This window comes from Phaethon lepturus, unplaced genomic scaffold (genome assembly GCF_000687285.1).
Source record: "Phaethon lepturus isolate BGI_N335 unplaced genomic scaffold, ASM68728v1 scaffold6527, whole genome shotgun sequence".
Taxonomy (NCBI): domain Eukaryota; kingdom Metazoa; phylum Chordata; class Aves; order Phaethontiformes; family Phaethontidae; genus Phaethon; species Phaethon lepturus.
This window is the reverse complement of record NW_010549699.1, coordinates 76,628-93,290: the sequence shown is the minus strand read 5'-3', so window position 1 is coordinate 93,290 and position 16,663 is coordinate 76,628. Positions and strand designations below refer to the sequence as shown.

The 16,663-nt window shown below is 39.5% G+C and overlaps 1 protein-coding gene across 1 annotated transcript; it reads left to right on the top strand.

Annotated features, from left to right (window-relative positions):
* Positions 1-4,016: 4,016 nt before the first annotated feature.
* Positions 4,017-10,508, top strand: DUSP3 (dual specificity phosphatase 3; the record flags this gene model as incomplete). Its single annotated transcript, XM_010290333.1, has 3 exons — positions 4,017-4,080; positions 6,913-7,139; positions 9,604-10,508. Coding segments are annotated over 3 exons (497 nt in total), but the record flags the coding sequence as incomplete, so codon positions are not given.
* Positions 10,509-16,663: the final 6,155 nt, after the last annotated feature.

The window sequence follows — 16,663 nt, the reverse complement described above, 5'->3', positions numbered from 1 at the left end:
GCCGCGGTGGAGGCGGGGGGCCCGTGTTTGTAAGTCTGAGCGGTGTTCTCGTAGGCACTTAAGCGTAGAGGTTGGGGTAGCGGGACTGCGAGGCCGTGCAGGGTTGTGAGACGCGGGGCGTTCACTGAGTAGCCCCCTGAACGGGAGTTTGAGCCGGAGGAGGTGAGGCTGCAGGGCAGAATCTGCTGGATCTGCTGTGCGGGCCTCGGGAGAAGGCCCTCCGCAGCCTGGCCCGGGCTGTGCAGCCCTGGGGTCTCGAGCTTAGGGGAGCTGTCAGCCGGGAGGCCTGTGGCTGCAAGGCCCTAGCAGCCTGGCAGCAGGCTGCCTGGGGCTCTTGCTGGTGCTTGACACGGCAAATGACGAGGCACAGCTCATAAATGACACCTGCTAAAATGTTCAGTGCCCTGTTGAAGTCCCAAATCTAAGCTAAAATAGAGCTGAAACAAGGTTAAGACTAATTAAGTTCCTTAGGAGTGAAACACACCTGCTTACTTGTGTCAGCACTGTGCTTTTTTTTTCTCCTGGTATTTCGTACTTTTGCTACCAAGTTGTGGTCATCCACACAGACGAGGGAGGAGAGACGAGATACCATGAGGTATATGTACAATATTGTCTGCAGAAGCCCGATCACACCACCAGTGTAATAACCATATGTCAGATGAGTGGAATAAGCTGGAACATGAAGAATGAGCAAAGTAGCGATATGGATACTAGATCTTGATTTAACCATGTGCAAAATGACCTAAAGGAAGCAAGACTTTAAGAAGAGTTGTCACCCCTGTCTGTGATTGATCAAATGAATGTTCTGCACTCTAAGCCCTAATAAAACTCATCCTAATTAAGTATGCATGCACGTGATGGGAGCCAGAGTGATATAGGTATGGCTATGATGAAAGCCCTTAAATGGGGAAAAGTGTTCAGGTTTCACCAATAGCACTTCTTTTCTCAGTTGTCTGAAGCTTATTCTTTGCACCAAGATTATTATTTCAGTTATCCTGTCATATCCTGCTGATTCTCTTTCCCCTTTTTTCCATCTTTGTACACTTTATCTCCGTGAAATTGGCGACTTCTTGATACATGTGTAGTATACTGGATCCTTGTTCTTATTTGAAGCTTCTAATTCCTAAAGAAACTTAAGTCAAACCCATAGTTTTTAATTAATTTTCTTCTAAGACATACGAAATTATATTTGTCTCTGCCAGTTGATGCAGGACATGCGCATTTAGAGGTAGGACCGAAATTATTATCTCAATGGCCAGTCTGACATCTGACAGCCACCTTCTACTTCATATTTTTAGCAGTTACCTGGCAGAAATCTTATCCTGCAAGGTGATTTGTGCAGTAAATAATTAAAAAATAATTTTTAAGATAGTTGGCTACTACAGAGTGGTTTGCATTTTTCAGTAATAGATTTTAATTATACAGTATGGAATTTAATACATTCAGATGCAAGGTTGTCTGGGAACAGCGAATGCATGTGTAAGTTGCAGAATAGAAAATGTCTGTCTAGTGGAAAGCTTTACCACTGAGAAGGGCTTTTTATGTAATAATTGTCAAGAAAAAATATCTGGAGCACCAGTGCAGTTTGTGGCATAAGAACAGTTGGACTAACAGACAATGTGCAGTTCTGCTGTGAGTGTTTTTAAAAGGATGCTGAAAAAGTTGTGGAGGACAGCTAGAGGTAAGAAATAACTTTGTGGGCCGAAAAAACTATTTCACAGAATCACAGAATCACTAGGTTGGAAAGGACCTTCAAGATCATCAAGTCCAACCATTAGTCCAGCGCCACCATGTCCTCTAAACCATGTCCTGAAGTGCCACATCCACACGTTTTTTGAACACTTCCAGAGATGGCGACTCCACCCCCTCCCTGGGCAGCCTGTTCCAATGCCTGACCACCCTCTCAGTAAAGAAATTTTTCCTAATATCCAATCTAACCCTCCCCTGGCGCAACTTGAGGCCATTTCCTCTTGTCCTATCGCTAGTTACTTGGGAGAAGAGGCAAACGCCCTCGTCGCCACAACGCCCTTTCAGGTAGTTGTAGAGAGCGATAAGGTCTCCTCTCAGCCTCCTCTTCTCTAGACTAAACAACCCCAGTTCCCTCAGCCGCTCCTCGTAAGACTTGTGCTCCAGACCCCTCACCAGCTTCATTGCCCTTCTCTGGACACGCTCCAGCTCCTCAGCGTCCTTCCTTTAGGGAGGGGCCCAAAACTGAACACAGTATTCAAGGTGCGGCCTCACCAGTGCTGAGTACAGGGGCACGATTACTTCCCTACTCCTGCTGGCCACACTATTTCTGATACAGAAATTTCACGGAGGGAACAGACAGCCTACTTAATTTATCAAGTCTTCGTAGGCAATAATATCTTTGAAGCATCCACAGAGAGTTAAGATAATGCTGAGGCCTAGTTGAATGGATGAATGTCTGTTAAGATTCAGTCACTGCAGGGTGTACTTTGATATTCTTAAACTGGAAATAATAGTAATTCTTAAGAGGATTTTTTTTATCAAGTGGGGTTGTGGTATACTGCCTTGTAAGTAGCATTTGCTATATTAGTTGTCATTCTGAGAGAATTTGAAACTGTGCAAATCTGTTCTCGTCATTTGCAGCTACATGTTGCTCTTTCGTAGACTCTCCTTGTGTAAAGATAAGGCTGAAGGGAGATCTTTTTTTCTGACTTGACTCCTCTTACAAACTGCTGGGGAAGTGAACCTCCTTGGCACTCAGCTTCTCTGACTTTGTGCATATAAGGGTCCAACGGTGTGCAAAGCACTAAATAAAGCTTTTACTACTGTGTGTAACAAATAAGCCATGGCTTTGTTTGGGGCCTGTGCAATTCGTTAGCCAGTCTTGCTCTGCTCTAGCATCTGCCCAGAGTTTGGACTACGTCTCATATTTGAAGCTGTCTTGGTGCAGTGTGTGTCTGATTGGCGCTCACCTCATGTCTCGGTTTTGGTGTTTGTTGCACAAGTCTCCTTACTGAATCTCTGAGGAGTCATCGGAAGCACTTTGCATTGGGCTACAGGGAAGTCCAGGAAGGCAATATAGCAAGAGAACAAAGTAAGAGAACAAAGTAACACGATCATTTGATCTGACATTCAAATTTCTGCTTTGACTTGGACGGATCAAACCTTTCTGCAATATAGGGACACATTTATGACTACTAGCAGCAGAGATTTTATAACAATAAGAATTCACAGAGTAGCCACATCTTGTAGAGTTTTAACATGGGGGGATTGGAATCCCAATACATAGCACAAAAGCAGTAGAATTTGAACAGAAACTCACAGGAAAAAATTAAAAACATCTGAATGAGATTCAGAAACTTCTGTTGGAAACCTTTTAGAATATTTTGCACAGGGGTGCTGCTGTCTCTCCTTATGAGTAACTCATCTTTAGATAAAAATGACAACGCAGAGTCATTCAGGCCCATGAGATTAAATTGGGTCATAGTGTGGAATAAAAATTTATCTGTCAAATGACTTCAAGTTACAGGCAGAGCCAAAGTACTAGATCTTCTATGCAATACATGAAAGTCATAATTAATGAAAACACAGAAGTCAAATGATAAAATAAAAACTTTTAAAAAGAATGTTTTTGCATATTAGACATAACCTCTCAAGAAGATTAGACAAGATTTGTGAAGGTGGGTAAAATGTAGTATCACTAAACCAAGAATTAGTATATAGGTGACAAATGGGCACAGTTATGTATTTTTCAAGCAATAACAAAAGAAGAATTCAGGATACACTGGAAGTACAAATAATTTTCTATTTCTGTACAAGTCAAGGTGTGTTTCAGTGTAACATCTTAATCTGTGACTGGGACATTTGGACAGAATGCATCTTTATCAGGGTTGGAGGTGACAGCAAAACGGGGAGAGCAGGCAACACACTGGAGGGTAGGGTTTTTATTCAGAGCAACCGTGTCTTATCAAAACCAGTGTTTTGCCAGAAAGCAAGCAGGCTTAGCTTTCTGAACTACTGGCTAAAGGAATCTGTGTTTTTTATCACAGACTATTGGAAGCCTGTAACAATTCAAACCACGTCTCCGGAACTGTATTTGGTAAAAAGGATCTGGTTACAAATGCCCAGTCTTTGAGTTTTTGGTCTGCTTTAATGTGTGTGGGTAACCCATGAAGCAAGGGCAGGTGTATGGAGTATGTAAAGAGTATGAAAGGCATTCTCCCAAAATTAATACTAAATTTAGTGACTGTAAGGCAAGAAGTGACGAGGAAACAATTTTATGTGAACATAACAGTGGAAATTAAAATATGTTAATGTTCTGGCATTTTTTGCCATTAAGGACTTGTTCTATTTGCTTATAATCCCATATGGCAATACTTTATAGCCTCTTGTACCCTTAACTGCTGATACATGGTTCTCTAAGAACTGTGTTCTGTGGCTGGTAAAATTGTTCATCTCTGTTCAAAAGAAAGACTTCTTACTAGTGTTACTCACAGGGACGAGTACTCTCAATCTTCCATACTAAGAATAGACAAGATTCTGTGATTTTTCTTAGGGAAGAAGCTGATGTTAGCATCTCTCTGCTGTTCAGAGGAGCTAGCATTTCAACGTGGGACATGATACAGCTGGAATGAAACGTGATCCAAGGACTGTTTGGAAAGGGAGAAAAAAATGGTGTACAAGTACTCTTTTTTTCACTTCTAGCTGTGTGAGAAAATAATCTATAAAATCTGCAAAAACCATTCACTCAGAATGAGTTTGCCTCCAGGGGAGCCAATCTTTGTAGCCAGATTCAATGGACACGAGTTCCTATTGATCCTGACCACTATCAGATATATACTGATCTATATACTATTACTTAAACAATATACTTACCCCACTAAGCATAGGAACTCACAGCTGAATTAACACTTTTTGTTCTGGCCTTACACTGTAGGATTTACTTTTGTGTTGCAAGCAGAATTCCCCAGGCACTGATATTTGTTCCCTGGCCCAGATGATGTCCTGCCATATGGAAAATCTGTCAACATTTGTTTGGGTAGTGAAGTCTTTACAAATATTTGGCTCATTGCCATAGTTGTTTGGCACAGACAGCAGAAAATGTAGAAACTTCACTCATGCCTAGGGGTTCATCTGCTTAACACTACAATTTAAGGGGTGAACAGTCATGAGAAGAAAAATGAACACTGTAGATGTTCATATAGCCTTGAATTACGTGAAAGTGAATACGTGAATGCACTCAGAGATTCATATAGCTATAAACCAGCTAATTTTGGTATTTATTTTAACTTTTTTAGAATAGCTAAGTGTCTAGACAAAACCCTTAGGAGCATTGCCATCTCCTGGAAACTTGTCCGAAAAGATACTGCACAAATGCTTATCTGGAGCTCAGCTTAATATTAAGACTCCTTGTATTTGAAATTTATGACTTGAGCCCTAGGGAGATTTTCTGAAAGATTTCTGTTTCTGCATCCAGTTAGACATATAGTGAAAGCTTCCTTTAAAAACAATACAGGGTTTTATGTCTGTTTAGGCTACCTCTTTTCACAAAGTGTGCAGGAGCTGAGTTATCTTTCAACTAAAGCCTTCTGTCACATTCTGGTAATGTTGAGCAGTGGGCTCAGATTTCACTAGGTGACCACATGGTGTGGTAAAACATACTTTTTTCCCCACCAGGGAAAATGAGGCAAATATGGGGGACTGACATACCAAAATAATCAGACCCAAAATGAAAAGTACTGTATTAGGACAAAAAGGAGTCAACGGTCTCCTCATATTATTTAATGGCTATCTCTTCTTACTATAGATTGTGTTCCAGTGCTCAAGCAGAGATTTGTGCATGATCAGTTGTGTTACTAAGCAGATGGATTGTTTGCCATTGTCCAACCTGGAGCTTTTGTCAGAGCTTATGGCATTATTACTGGATCTAATTCATTGTCATCATCAAGCCCGAAAGGTGTGATTATTATGTATCATCCTGCTCAACTGTTTACTAATAGGGTACGATGCTCTTTTAGCCACTTAAAGATGGAAGCAGGTGGTTTTGCTGCAATTACTTGACAGAACTGAGGAGCTGGAAAGGATTTAGCTGACGTAAAAATACTGAATGCTTTCTTAAGCACTTATGCATCTTAAGTATCACTCATCTGGATTCTTTTCCATCTTTTCCCTTTTCCATATTGATTTCAACTAAGACACTAAAAATTCTAATACTTGCGATGAAAACACTGAATAGCAAAGACTGACTTACACCACTATATTGCTGGCCTTTGGATAGCCTTGCCATGACTTCAAAGAGTTGAGTAGCACAGGGACAGAAGACTACAGCTCACAGGAGTCTTCAGATGAGACATTTGAAGATACAGAAACATTTGAAAGTAACTCATAGTTACTTTCTGTCTTCCTGTGGCCTGAGAAGGAGCCAGTGCTGTTTCACAGTGGTTAAAATTGCCCCCTAAAAATGTCTGTTTGTCTAGACTGTCTGCTAGAGAAGCAAGTACTGCTTACCTGGCCCTGTAACACTGGTAGCTGGCAGTAGAAGCCTTTTATAACTGGTTTTGAAATTATCTTATGTAGATAACAGTTAATCTTATAAGTGACTATCCTGGGCTTTCTGTTATTGCCAGTGTTTTCTTATTTCGGTCAGAATTTTATGTTCAGAAAAACATACAATTTTATAGCCATAGTAGGATGTAACAGATAAAGTTTCAAGTGTGCTCTGCTTGGTTGTCAGCCAAGATTCTCTCATGCAGAAGTAGTGACCGTGGCTCTAAATACTTCTGTGAATTTTTAATCTGTAAATAATTCATTTCTGGGCACAGTATATTTAGCATCTATTAACAGAAAAATCAAAGGTTTTGGTTATCAATACCTTCTGCAGACATCATAAATATTGAAATGATTCACCAAGCTCTAATAATTTTCCTGACACTCTTTGTCATACAGGTTCATAGCCAAGAACATTATGAGGCTGCAGCGTCTGGGGATAACCCATGTTCTAAATGCAGCAGAGGGGAAGTCATTCATGCATGTGAACACTAATGCAGAGTTCTATGAAGGCACAGGCATCAGATACCATGGCATTAAAGCTAACGATACACAAGAATTTAACCTCAGTCGCTATTTTGAGGAGGCAGCTGATTTTATTGAGAAAGCACTTTCCCAGAAGGATGGTAAGACAAACTGAAATTCTTTCTACCATGTTTTCTGTGCACTGCGTATGTTTCTCTGCAATTTATTTTACTGTTTAAAATGGTTCTTTGCTCAGATTATCAGATGAACAACGAAGTCAGGAATTCAGATCAAGGATCTGGATCAAAGACACTAGAATACCCAAGAAGACATCTTAATCTTCTGTCTATACATGTGGGTCTCCAGTATATGGCAAATGGAAGTCTGTCACTATAGGGATGACTTTGAAAAGTGAAACAGCTGCTGCATCCTGTAATAGTGCCTTTCTGGGAAGTTGTGTTCTTATTTCTCCTTAAAAGTGGTAGATGACATGAAAAAAAATCAAAATAAAAAGTTCAGGATCTAAAAGTTGTTTCAGGACACTAGAAATTATAAGTTGAAGGCAGAAGTGATAAGAGTAATGCATTGCTGAAAAGTACTTATGCAACCTGCTATATGGGGTTTTTTTCCAAATGTACAGTAAGGATAGAGGCTGTGGCCTTACAATTTTTATTACATTAAGGCATTACATTATTTTATGTGATGATTACCTCATTATTCCCTAGGATTGCAGGAAGGCTGGAGATGATATTTGCAGTGTTGTTGATTGCCACATTTCTCTACAGTGTGTTTCCTCAGAGCAGAGATCCTAGGACATAGTGCAGTGGGCCAGACAGTGTTTGTTGTTGTCTGACTATTTCAGCATACCGGTTATTTCTACACATGCTTAGTTTCTTTCTTGCATCATGACTGAGCATGAAAAAGGGGGAACAAGAACTCCCACGATTCTAGAAGTTCTTTCTCTGAAATGAGCAAAAGGGCTACTAGAGCTGTGATGTGCTTTTGACAAATGGAAAGAAATTTTACCTTCAGTTTGGCAGAGTATGAAAAAATCTAAAAACTTAAATGCAACTCTTCCAGTTAGCATTGTGACTCACTGAAGAAGGTTGTGGTAGTAAAGAAGGAGTTAAACAGTGACAGCTGTGCCATTGCTATCCCTACTCAGTTTGATCTAAACAGTTGCAGAGTCAATGGGAATTTACAGTAGCAGTTCTATTTGCTGATTCTTTCAGTCATAGTAGTTGTCTACCATGCCTGCCACTGTTTTCTTACCGTGCTGAACAAAGAGGAACTTTGTAGCCAACTGATGCTGGAGCTAGTTTTAAGATCAACTCGCTACTAAAATTTGATAGTTTGACATTGAAGTGTAGAGTAAGGACAGTGAAGTGAAGAGGGATGCAGTAGTATTTTCCTTCAATTTCATTTTAGCCTTGTAGTTGCATGAGGTTCTAGAAGGCAGCCCTTAAGACACTGCCTTTCACAGAAGGAGGGCTAGAAACCTTTTTGCTTCTGATCATTTTCAGACGGGAAGTCAATTCTCTTCCACATATATGATCAAGAATCTCTAAATCTTGCTAATTTATGGCTCTCAGGAAATGTTGTGAATTAATTATTTTAGCTGTTTAACTTGCTACTGATTAGAAATTTGCTTTGAGCTGAGAAGCCTCTGCAGTTCAAGGCAAATGTGGTAACGGGCTTTCTGTTACTGTGGTTCAAAGCAAGTTGTTGTTGTGATGAAAATATGTGTGTATGGTTCATCTGTGTGCATGATTCATCTGTTCTCGTCTCAGAAAAAAAATTTACTTTGGAGAGTAGCCTGGGGCCATATCTTCCACTGCGTTTGGGAAGGGGAAAATTTTTGTGTCTGGAAAAGCAGGTCAAAGAGGAAACAGCTGAGAAACAATAAAATTCAATTAGATTTCTCAAAGGGAGCAGTGGCCTGCTTTATTGTTGTTGGCTACCTACCTACAGGATTTACCAATGTGGTGGGTTAACTGTGGCTGGATGCCAGGTGCCCACCAAGCTGCTCTATCACTCCCCCTCCTCAGCTGGACAGGGGGAGAAAAATATGACGAAAGGCTCGTGGGTCAAGATGAGGACAGGGAGATCACTCAGCAATTACTGTCACTGGCAAAACAGACTCGGGGAAATACGAGTTTAATTACCAACCAAATCGGAGTAGGATAATGAGAAATAAAATCAAATATTAAAATGCCCCCCCACCCCTCCCTTCTTCCCAGGTTCAACTTCACTCCAAATTTATTTGTGCTCCTTGGCAGTGGTCATCTTTAGGAGCAAGGCTTATTCTCAACCACAGAAGACTGGAGAAGTGTAGTAAATAGACACAGTTTGTCTCTTTGAAATGTAGTAGCAAATCTGTTTCAGTGTGAATGTTTGATATACAACCGTGGTTTTTTTTCTGTATTATTCTTGATGACAGATTGTGTAGCTATTAACAGAGTGATAGCACTTCCAAGTTCTACATGTCTTCTGTAGCATTCAGAATTTACAGTTCTGAAGCTGCTGCAGAACTAACATCATTACGCTTTATATCCTAGTTATTTCATCTTGCTTTTCAAACATATATTCCAGTATAACCCAAATTATGACCTGTCTTCCTTGCAGGACAAGTGTTTGTGCATTGCCGTGAGGGCTACAGCCGTTCTCCTACACTGGTCATCGCCTACCTCATGCTTCGCCAGAATATGGATGTCAAGTCTGCATTGAGCACTGTCCGGCAGAAGCGAGAGATCGGCCCCAATGATGGTTTTCTAAGGCAGCTTTGCCAGCTCAATGAGCAATTAGTGAAGGAAGGCAAACTGAAGCCCTAGAACAGAGCACCGTAGTATTTTTTTTAAGTTTCTCAAACCATCAGAGGATGTCTTAGGTGCTTTAGATCCCCAAATGCCAACCACCAAGCTAGATCACATAATGTGAGGGAGATAGAATTCCTGCTCTTGTCTAGTGAAAGTGTCTTTCTCAAACTCTGGGTCCGTCTTTCAAGATGACACAAAATTGTGTCACTGTTCAGAGCTGTTGCAATAAAAAGGTGTTTTTAGAGGGGTAACTCCAGTCATAACAGCTGTCTTCACGTGTATTTCAGAGTCCCCTGCAGACTCTGTAACATATGTGGTTTGCGTTGACATTGAGTGTGATTCATTTACGCCTTATCTCGTATCCCACCAGAGCACCATTTTCTGAGAGCCCCAACACATCTCTTCACTCTGTCTTAATTGAAGTACTGTATTTTCTAAAGCTTCTTTTTCATGCACACAGGTGCCTAAAATTTGAGTGTAGGAGCTTCAAGGAATGGAGAAGCATATATACAAATGCACAGATGCACTCGCTTGTAAAATGAAGTTGTATGCAATGTTGTGTTTAGTGTGGATTTATTTATGCAATACACAGTGTGTGGTAGTAAAGCCATTCAGAGCCCAATCTTGATGCACACTGTATTTCTAAGAATATTTGTAACTCTTGCTGTTGTGATTGACGTGAAATAGTCTGATATTAAGTGCTCTTTTATTTTTGTTTTGAAGTCATATTAGAAAAAAACATCAAGCGCAAACGTTGAGGAAAAAAACTTGAGCAGGGAAGAAAGAATGTCTGTATTTAGGAGTTCTTGTACTGGATGTATGATAAAGTCCTTAGTATCAGAATATAATGGCTCCCGAGGCTTGTATAGAATTACAGTGTCTCTCTCCCTTCTTCACTGCTGCTGTTTGTTAATGTAGAATGGAATGAGCACATATGCAGATTACTTCCAGTAGGGCAGCACAGGTGTGCTTACAAAGCAGTTTGCAGAAGTACACTCTTGACTTCTTCACACCATATATTCATAATACCTATTTGCACTACAAGAAAAAAAAAAAAAACCACAAAAAACCCAGAGATTTGTGTGCACTTTGTCTTTGACCTGTTACTTAGAACTCAAAAATTCCAGTCCATTAAAGAGCTAAGAAACCATTAAGCATTAGATTTTTATTACTCTTAAATAGATTGTAATAGTTGTCAGATTAAAAACAGAATGGTTTATTAAAATGGAGTCTGTTTACCTTATCGTGATGTTTTTGTATTTGTGAGTATCAAGAAATACTGACAAATCCAAGACATACAGCTGCTCTTTTAATTCACAGGACACTGCTCACTTCTAGTGGTAACTTCAGTGGTACTCTGGCCTATTTATCTCCATATAACAAAACTGATTTAGCAAACATTTTGTAATATGAGGGTGGAGAGGAATAAATAAGACAATGCAAGAAACTGATTGATAAAACTGAGCTCCAAGACAGTATATCCTATTTTGAGTTACTGATAGGTGACTCAGTAATGAAACCATTTCTAGCTCTGCTTTTAGAATAGGCTAAAAGTAGAATGTCAGACCGCTGCTCTATTAATAGATCATACCTTTCCTCTTTTAGTCTTATCTTGCTGTTTAAGTACAGTAATGTTGCAAATTCCTCTGCCTATTTTAGCTGGCCAAGAAGAGCTTGTATGCCTCTAACCTATAATGATAAGCTGTATACTTCTAAATTTCTCTTTCTGATTGTAGAAAGAAAGATTGTATGAAAACAGGAATGAGAGCTTCCTTTCCATGTAATATGATACTGAGAAAGTATTAGAAGAAATACACCTTTTTATTCTACTGAAATTACTGCGCACCTGCCCTTTGCCTTAGATGTGCCTTAGGAGATGTGCCTTAGGAGCATGCTAATTGGGGAAGATATTTATTAAAACAACTATTTGTTGCAAATAGCAACACTACATTTTTGGAGTTGAAACCTCTTGGTTATAGCTAAAAGAGAGTGATCTGAATTTACATTAATATGTTTATCCTGAATAGAAGTGTGGTACTTTTTGTGTAGATAACACTCTGGAGAAGGGATGGGGTGTCTGTAAAATATACAACTATCATAGAACAAAGATATCTACTATGTCAAATCCAGCACAATGAAAGAAAAAGCAATAGCTTGGCATTTTTGTACTTAAGAGTTAATGAAGTTCAAGAGGGGGGAAGAGTGGAGGCAAGAAACTATTAGCATTTTATAGCAAGGAACAAAGAATAAAGTCCAGATAGGTAAAATGATGATATCTGTAAAACTAAATTCACCTCCTACTCATGCTGAACTAAATCTTTCTCAGCCATTGCATAAGTGTAGGAGGGAAGTTTGTAACTGAAAATTAAGATTCAAATCAAAGCAAAAATAATATTTTCTGAGTGCTTTCTTCATCCTTTGGTCCTGCAGCTGAGACTACAATGTTGACGCCAAGTGTTGTCTCTAGCATGTTACTCTGAACCATAGGTACTGACAGAAAATCCTTCATGAGAGAATGTTGCAATATGTCACGGTTGAAAAGCGAACATTTCATGAAGTTATTTCAGACTTCAGAATTAATAGCATCCAAATGCAGGGCTGGCAGCCACAATATGTTGTATTGTAATTCCATTTTTGGATGTTGAGCCTGTGTTAGTATTAGACACGTTTTTCTCCTACAACATGAAGCTGCCTGGCTTACCTCTCTTGGTGATAGGAGAATTAATTAATCTTCATAAAAGGCTTTGAAGATGAAAAGCACTGTGTATAAGAACACTACATGCTCTCTGAGTTGACAAAAAAATTGTGTCAAATATATCTTCCTCCTGATGAGCAAAGGAGAACAGCAGAAAGGATATTTGCAATGTTTGTTTTAATATTTTAAATATTTTCATTGAGCTGCCTTCTGTTGTTGGGAATTAATTAAATCTCTGATGCTAGAACTAGAAGCAGAATTTTTTTTCCTTTCTTTAATTTAGTTCTGCTAATTTACTATAATGTTTTTAGCACAGAGGGACTATCTAATGGAATCTCACTTAGTATAGCACAGAGGTTTCCAAAATTACTTTCTGGGCTTCACCAATGAGTAAAACTGAAAATAGAACAGGCCTCAGAGGTATCTTCTAAGGATTTGTTCATGAGAACGTGACCTGTTAATTTCTTCGGTTCTGCAAATAAATCCTGGAAATGTATATTGTGTGAGCAATTCAATTAAGTGTCTGTTTTGGTTTATTTTAACTCCAGTATGCCAAGGTCACTGGCTAGCTGACTCACCAGATGGAGCTGTAGGCTTGTAATTCTTCACTAGATAGTCGTCATTGCATCCTTGAACAATGCTATTGTGTGAATCTAATATATTCTTGTCTTATCATTGAAAAAGGCAAGCCACCAGAATGATTTATCAATGCATTTGCTAGTCTCTGGTGGGAGAATACTAAGATTCCATTTATTCTTGGCTACTTGGAGGAGATAACGTCATAGCATTCAGACTGATATATTCACAAGGTAGTATGTGACTCAGCAAAATTCTTCGGAGACAGATAGAAGTTGCTTGGGCAAGGGTGGCTTAGCAGCATCTTAGAAAAATAACTTTCAGAAGCAAACAAGTTCTTCTTGAACATGTCAGAAACTGAATTCCTGGGCAGTGTGTAAATTATGAGCCATTGTCCACAGATAAGCTTAAATTGCACACGTGTAACTTAGAGCCTAGATACCTAACAGAACACTCCTTGGCCCAGGTGTGGGCAGAGCGGGGTGCATAGCGAACATCAGAAATCAGAAGTGGCAGAACTGATTTCAGGAACTGGTTTATATGTGCATGCCTTCATAGCACAGTGTTGCAGTGCAAGCACATCAGGACAGAAGTCTGAGTCCAGAAAGCAGCAGCAACAGATTCAGGCTAAGTATATGATGCCAATTTACTCCTTGTATCTGCTCCCCTAATATGTCTGATTCCTTAATAGCGTGGCTAAGGGTGCTGTTTTTTCAGCTCAGAAAATAGCATCCCAGTTCTGAATATAGAGAATCCAAACTAATTTCCACCCTGCTGGGGGAGGGTTCATTCTGAAAGCATCCTTGATATGTCCTTTTTTTTTTTTCCCCCTGTGCTTCATTAACAGTGCAAAAATCAATTGTCTGAGGTGGTCTGCAGCCCAGACGATGCCTGCTTTGTTGCGGAACATACTGTGAGCAGGCAAGCAGATACAGGATGTGTAAGAATGTTTCTGTAGTTACGGAGTCTGTCTATGGGATGTGGATTCTCTTCTTGCCTCTATTAGGCTGCCCTCTTAGTTTGTAGACAAGAAGTTTTAGGCTGGAGGCTAAATATAGCTTCTGATTTTTGCTTTCATAGATTTTTTGGTATTATTTCTCCCAGCGGGTACTACAGATAAGTGTTGAGACAGTTAATGGAGAGGATTGTTTAAGTACTTAGAGAAGCTATATCAAGAAGATTTCTGAAGGCATTTAAACAGGGGATTGAATAGGTAGCAATGGTTCAGTGATTACCAGTACTCAATTTTCTTCTGCTCTCCTGATTTGCTTTTCCACAACTTGATATCACTGTACACAATTTCAAGTATAACTTAAGTCATGGTAGTCCAGCCTGTTCTTTGAAGGAAGAAAAACCCCAACAAACCCCAAACCAACCAACCAACCAAAATCTGCAAGTAGGGTGGTTCCACAGCTTTCCAAGCTGGTATCTGTCTTTTCTTCAGAATCCTTTTTTATTTGGTGGGCAATCATGTGATGCCCCTGTGAATCTGTGTATCCCTTGCTGTTGAACAGATTTCACCTGTAGCTCTAAGCCAAAAATAGACTTACTCATAAGTGAGAAAAATTATGCCTGGAAAAAAGTTTGCAATGACTGAGTGTTTGGATTTACTGTATTTGAGAGACCATCATTAACTGCTTTGAGTAAAGGAGGCAGTTATTAATGAAAGATGATAAATGCTGCTGCTGATGATGATTATTATAGTGAAAAAGGAATCCTCACATCTGAGACAAATTGTGTGACAACAGTCTGTACTAAAGAACGATATCCTGACTGTCTGTGGAGAAAAAAAAACAAACTTGTAAAAAGAAAGTAATATGTTGTATCCCTCCATAAACACAGTAATTTCTGAGATGGTAGGTTGCATAAGATGTGGGCTGTAGGAAAGGAGGAAGGGGAACAGACAGTAAGGGCACACAGTTGTATGCAACACAATACACGATTGCTTTTAGAGATTCTTTGGAATGTTTGTAAAGGAAGGCTCTTCTGAGAATGCTAATCTCTATAATTTGGGGCAGAGAGAAAGAGTAGGAGAGAATACATATCACAGTGTATTTCAAATGCTATTATTTTAGGGAAGGGCCATTGTACAGAGCAGGTAGGCTAAAACTCATCAAACTCTACTGCTAGTGCACCTGCTGTGTGTGTCTGTGTATGTGCAAGGCTGAGGTGAAATGTCCTCAGGTCACTGCTGTTGTTTAAATTATTATTTATCATCAAGGTCACACCAAGGGAGAATACACCTCCACTTTAAATTTGGTGACACCTGTTTTCCATGCCAGGTCAGGGGAATTGTCAGAATGGAATGCAAGCCTTAGGTAATGAGTCTTACAGTAGTAGTGAAAAGTCAGACAGTGAATCACTTTTGAATCTCTTCTACATTAATCGTTTTAATGAGGATGTATGCGACAAACATCGCAGTAACACACATGGGTGTCCGACTACTGCTTTAAGCAAGCATTTTGCTTTCAGTAGCTGCAATAAGCTCAATGTAGTATCTAACCTTACTAAAAACTGAGATGTTTTCCAACTAATGTATTTAGGCTGACATCATTTGCACGTAACTTGAAAGTGTTTTTGGTCTTCAGACAAACAAATACCACTATCATCTTATTTTTGCAAGGAAGAAGAATACCACAGATGAGATTTTAAAACCTGACACATGAATACATCTTGGGCATAGGTGCCCTACACATAAGTTCATCAGTTCTCTCTTTTTGTTGGTTGCATTGTGAATGGAAATCAGTCTGGTCATGTTCTTGTATTTAAAATAAGAAAATGTTCTATATTCAACACTTGTGCAGAATGTCAGCAGAAGTAGTAGTATGCAATGAATTTAAAGCAAATGCAAATGCTTTTTTCTTTTAAAGTGATAAAAATGAGAGAAAGAGCACATCAAAAAGCATGATGTGCAACATCCTGGCTGTTTACCCTAACTAACATATTCCAAGTAGCCAAGTATTTTTTAAGGAAAACTAAACAAAACAACTTCTTATTTTGAAAAGAAGCTCTTTCTTGTTTCTTCTAGTACATCTGTGAAACAAAATGTAGAGCTCCTTGTTTTCTAAAGGAAAAAAAAAGATACACACACCCCACCCCCCCAATCGTTTTCCTGCAGAGACTGAAAAGCATAACTACTGACCTAGAGTTCCTAGGTTTGCTTACTTTACACTGGGGGCGGGGGGGAAGAGAACAACAACAGTAAAGGTCTGAAAAACCTTTAGAAAAGACAATAGCCAAAGATAAAAAATGTGGAGGTAGAAGCAGGTTTTAATTACAACATTGTTAGAAAAATCTGCAGAAAGACTTGTCATCCTAGTCTTGTCAATCACCATTGTTGCCAGGCACAAAAATGAAGCACATATGAGAAGTTTTTACATAGAAGTTGTAGAATATTGTCACTAACCCACCCCCACACACCCATTTTATTTCACACTGACAAAAGCTGAGATGAATGAGTTGTTGTCTGGCCCTTCCCACTTTGTATAGTCATTGGCTGGCTTGGTTCTAAAAAGGATTTAAAAAAGGGGAATAATGTGCCTTTGCCTGGGATCTGAGACCGTCAGGGTGCTGAAAAGCTCATCTGTGAGCTGCCACC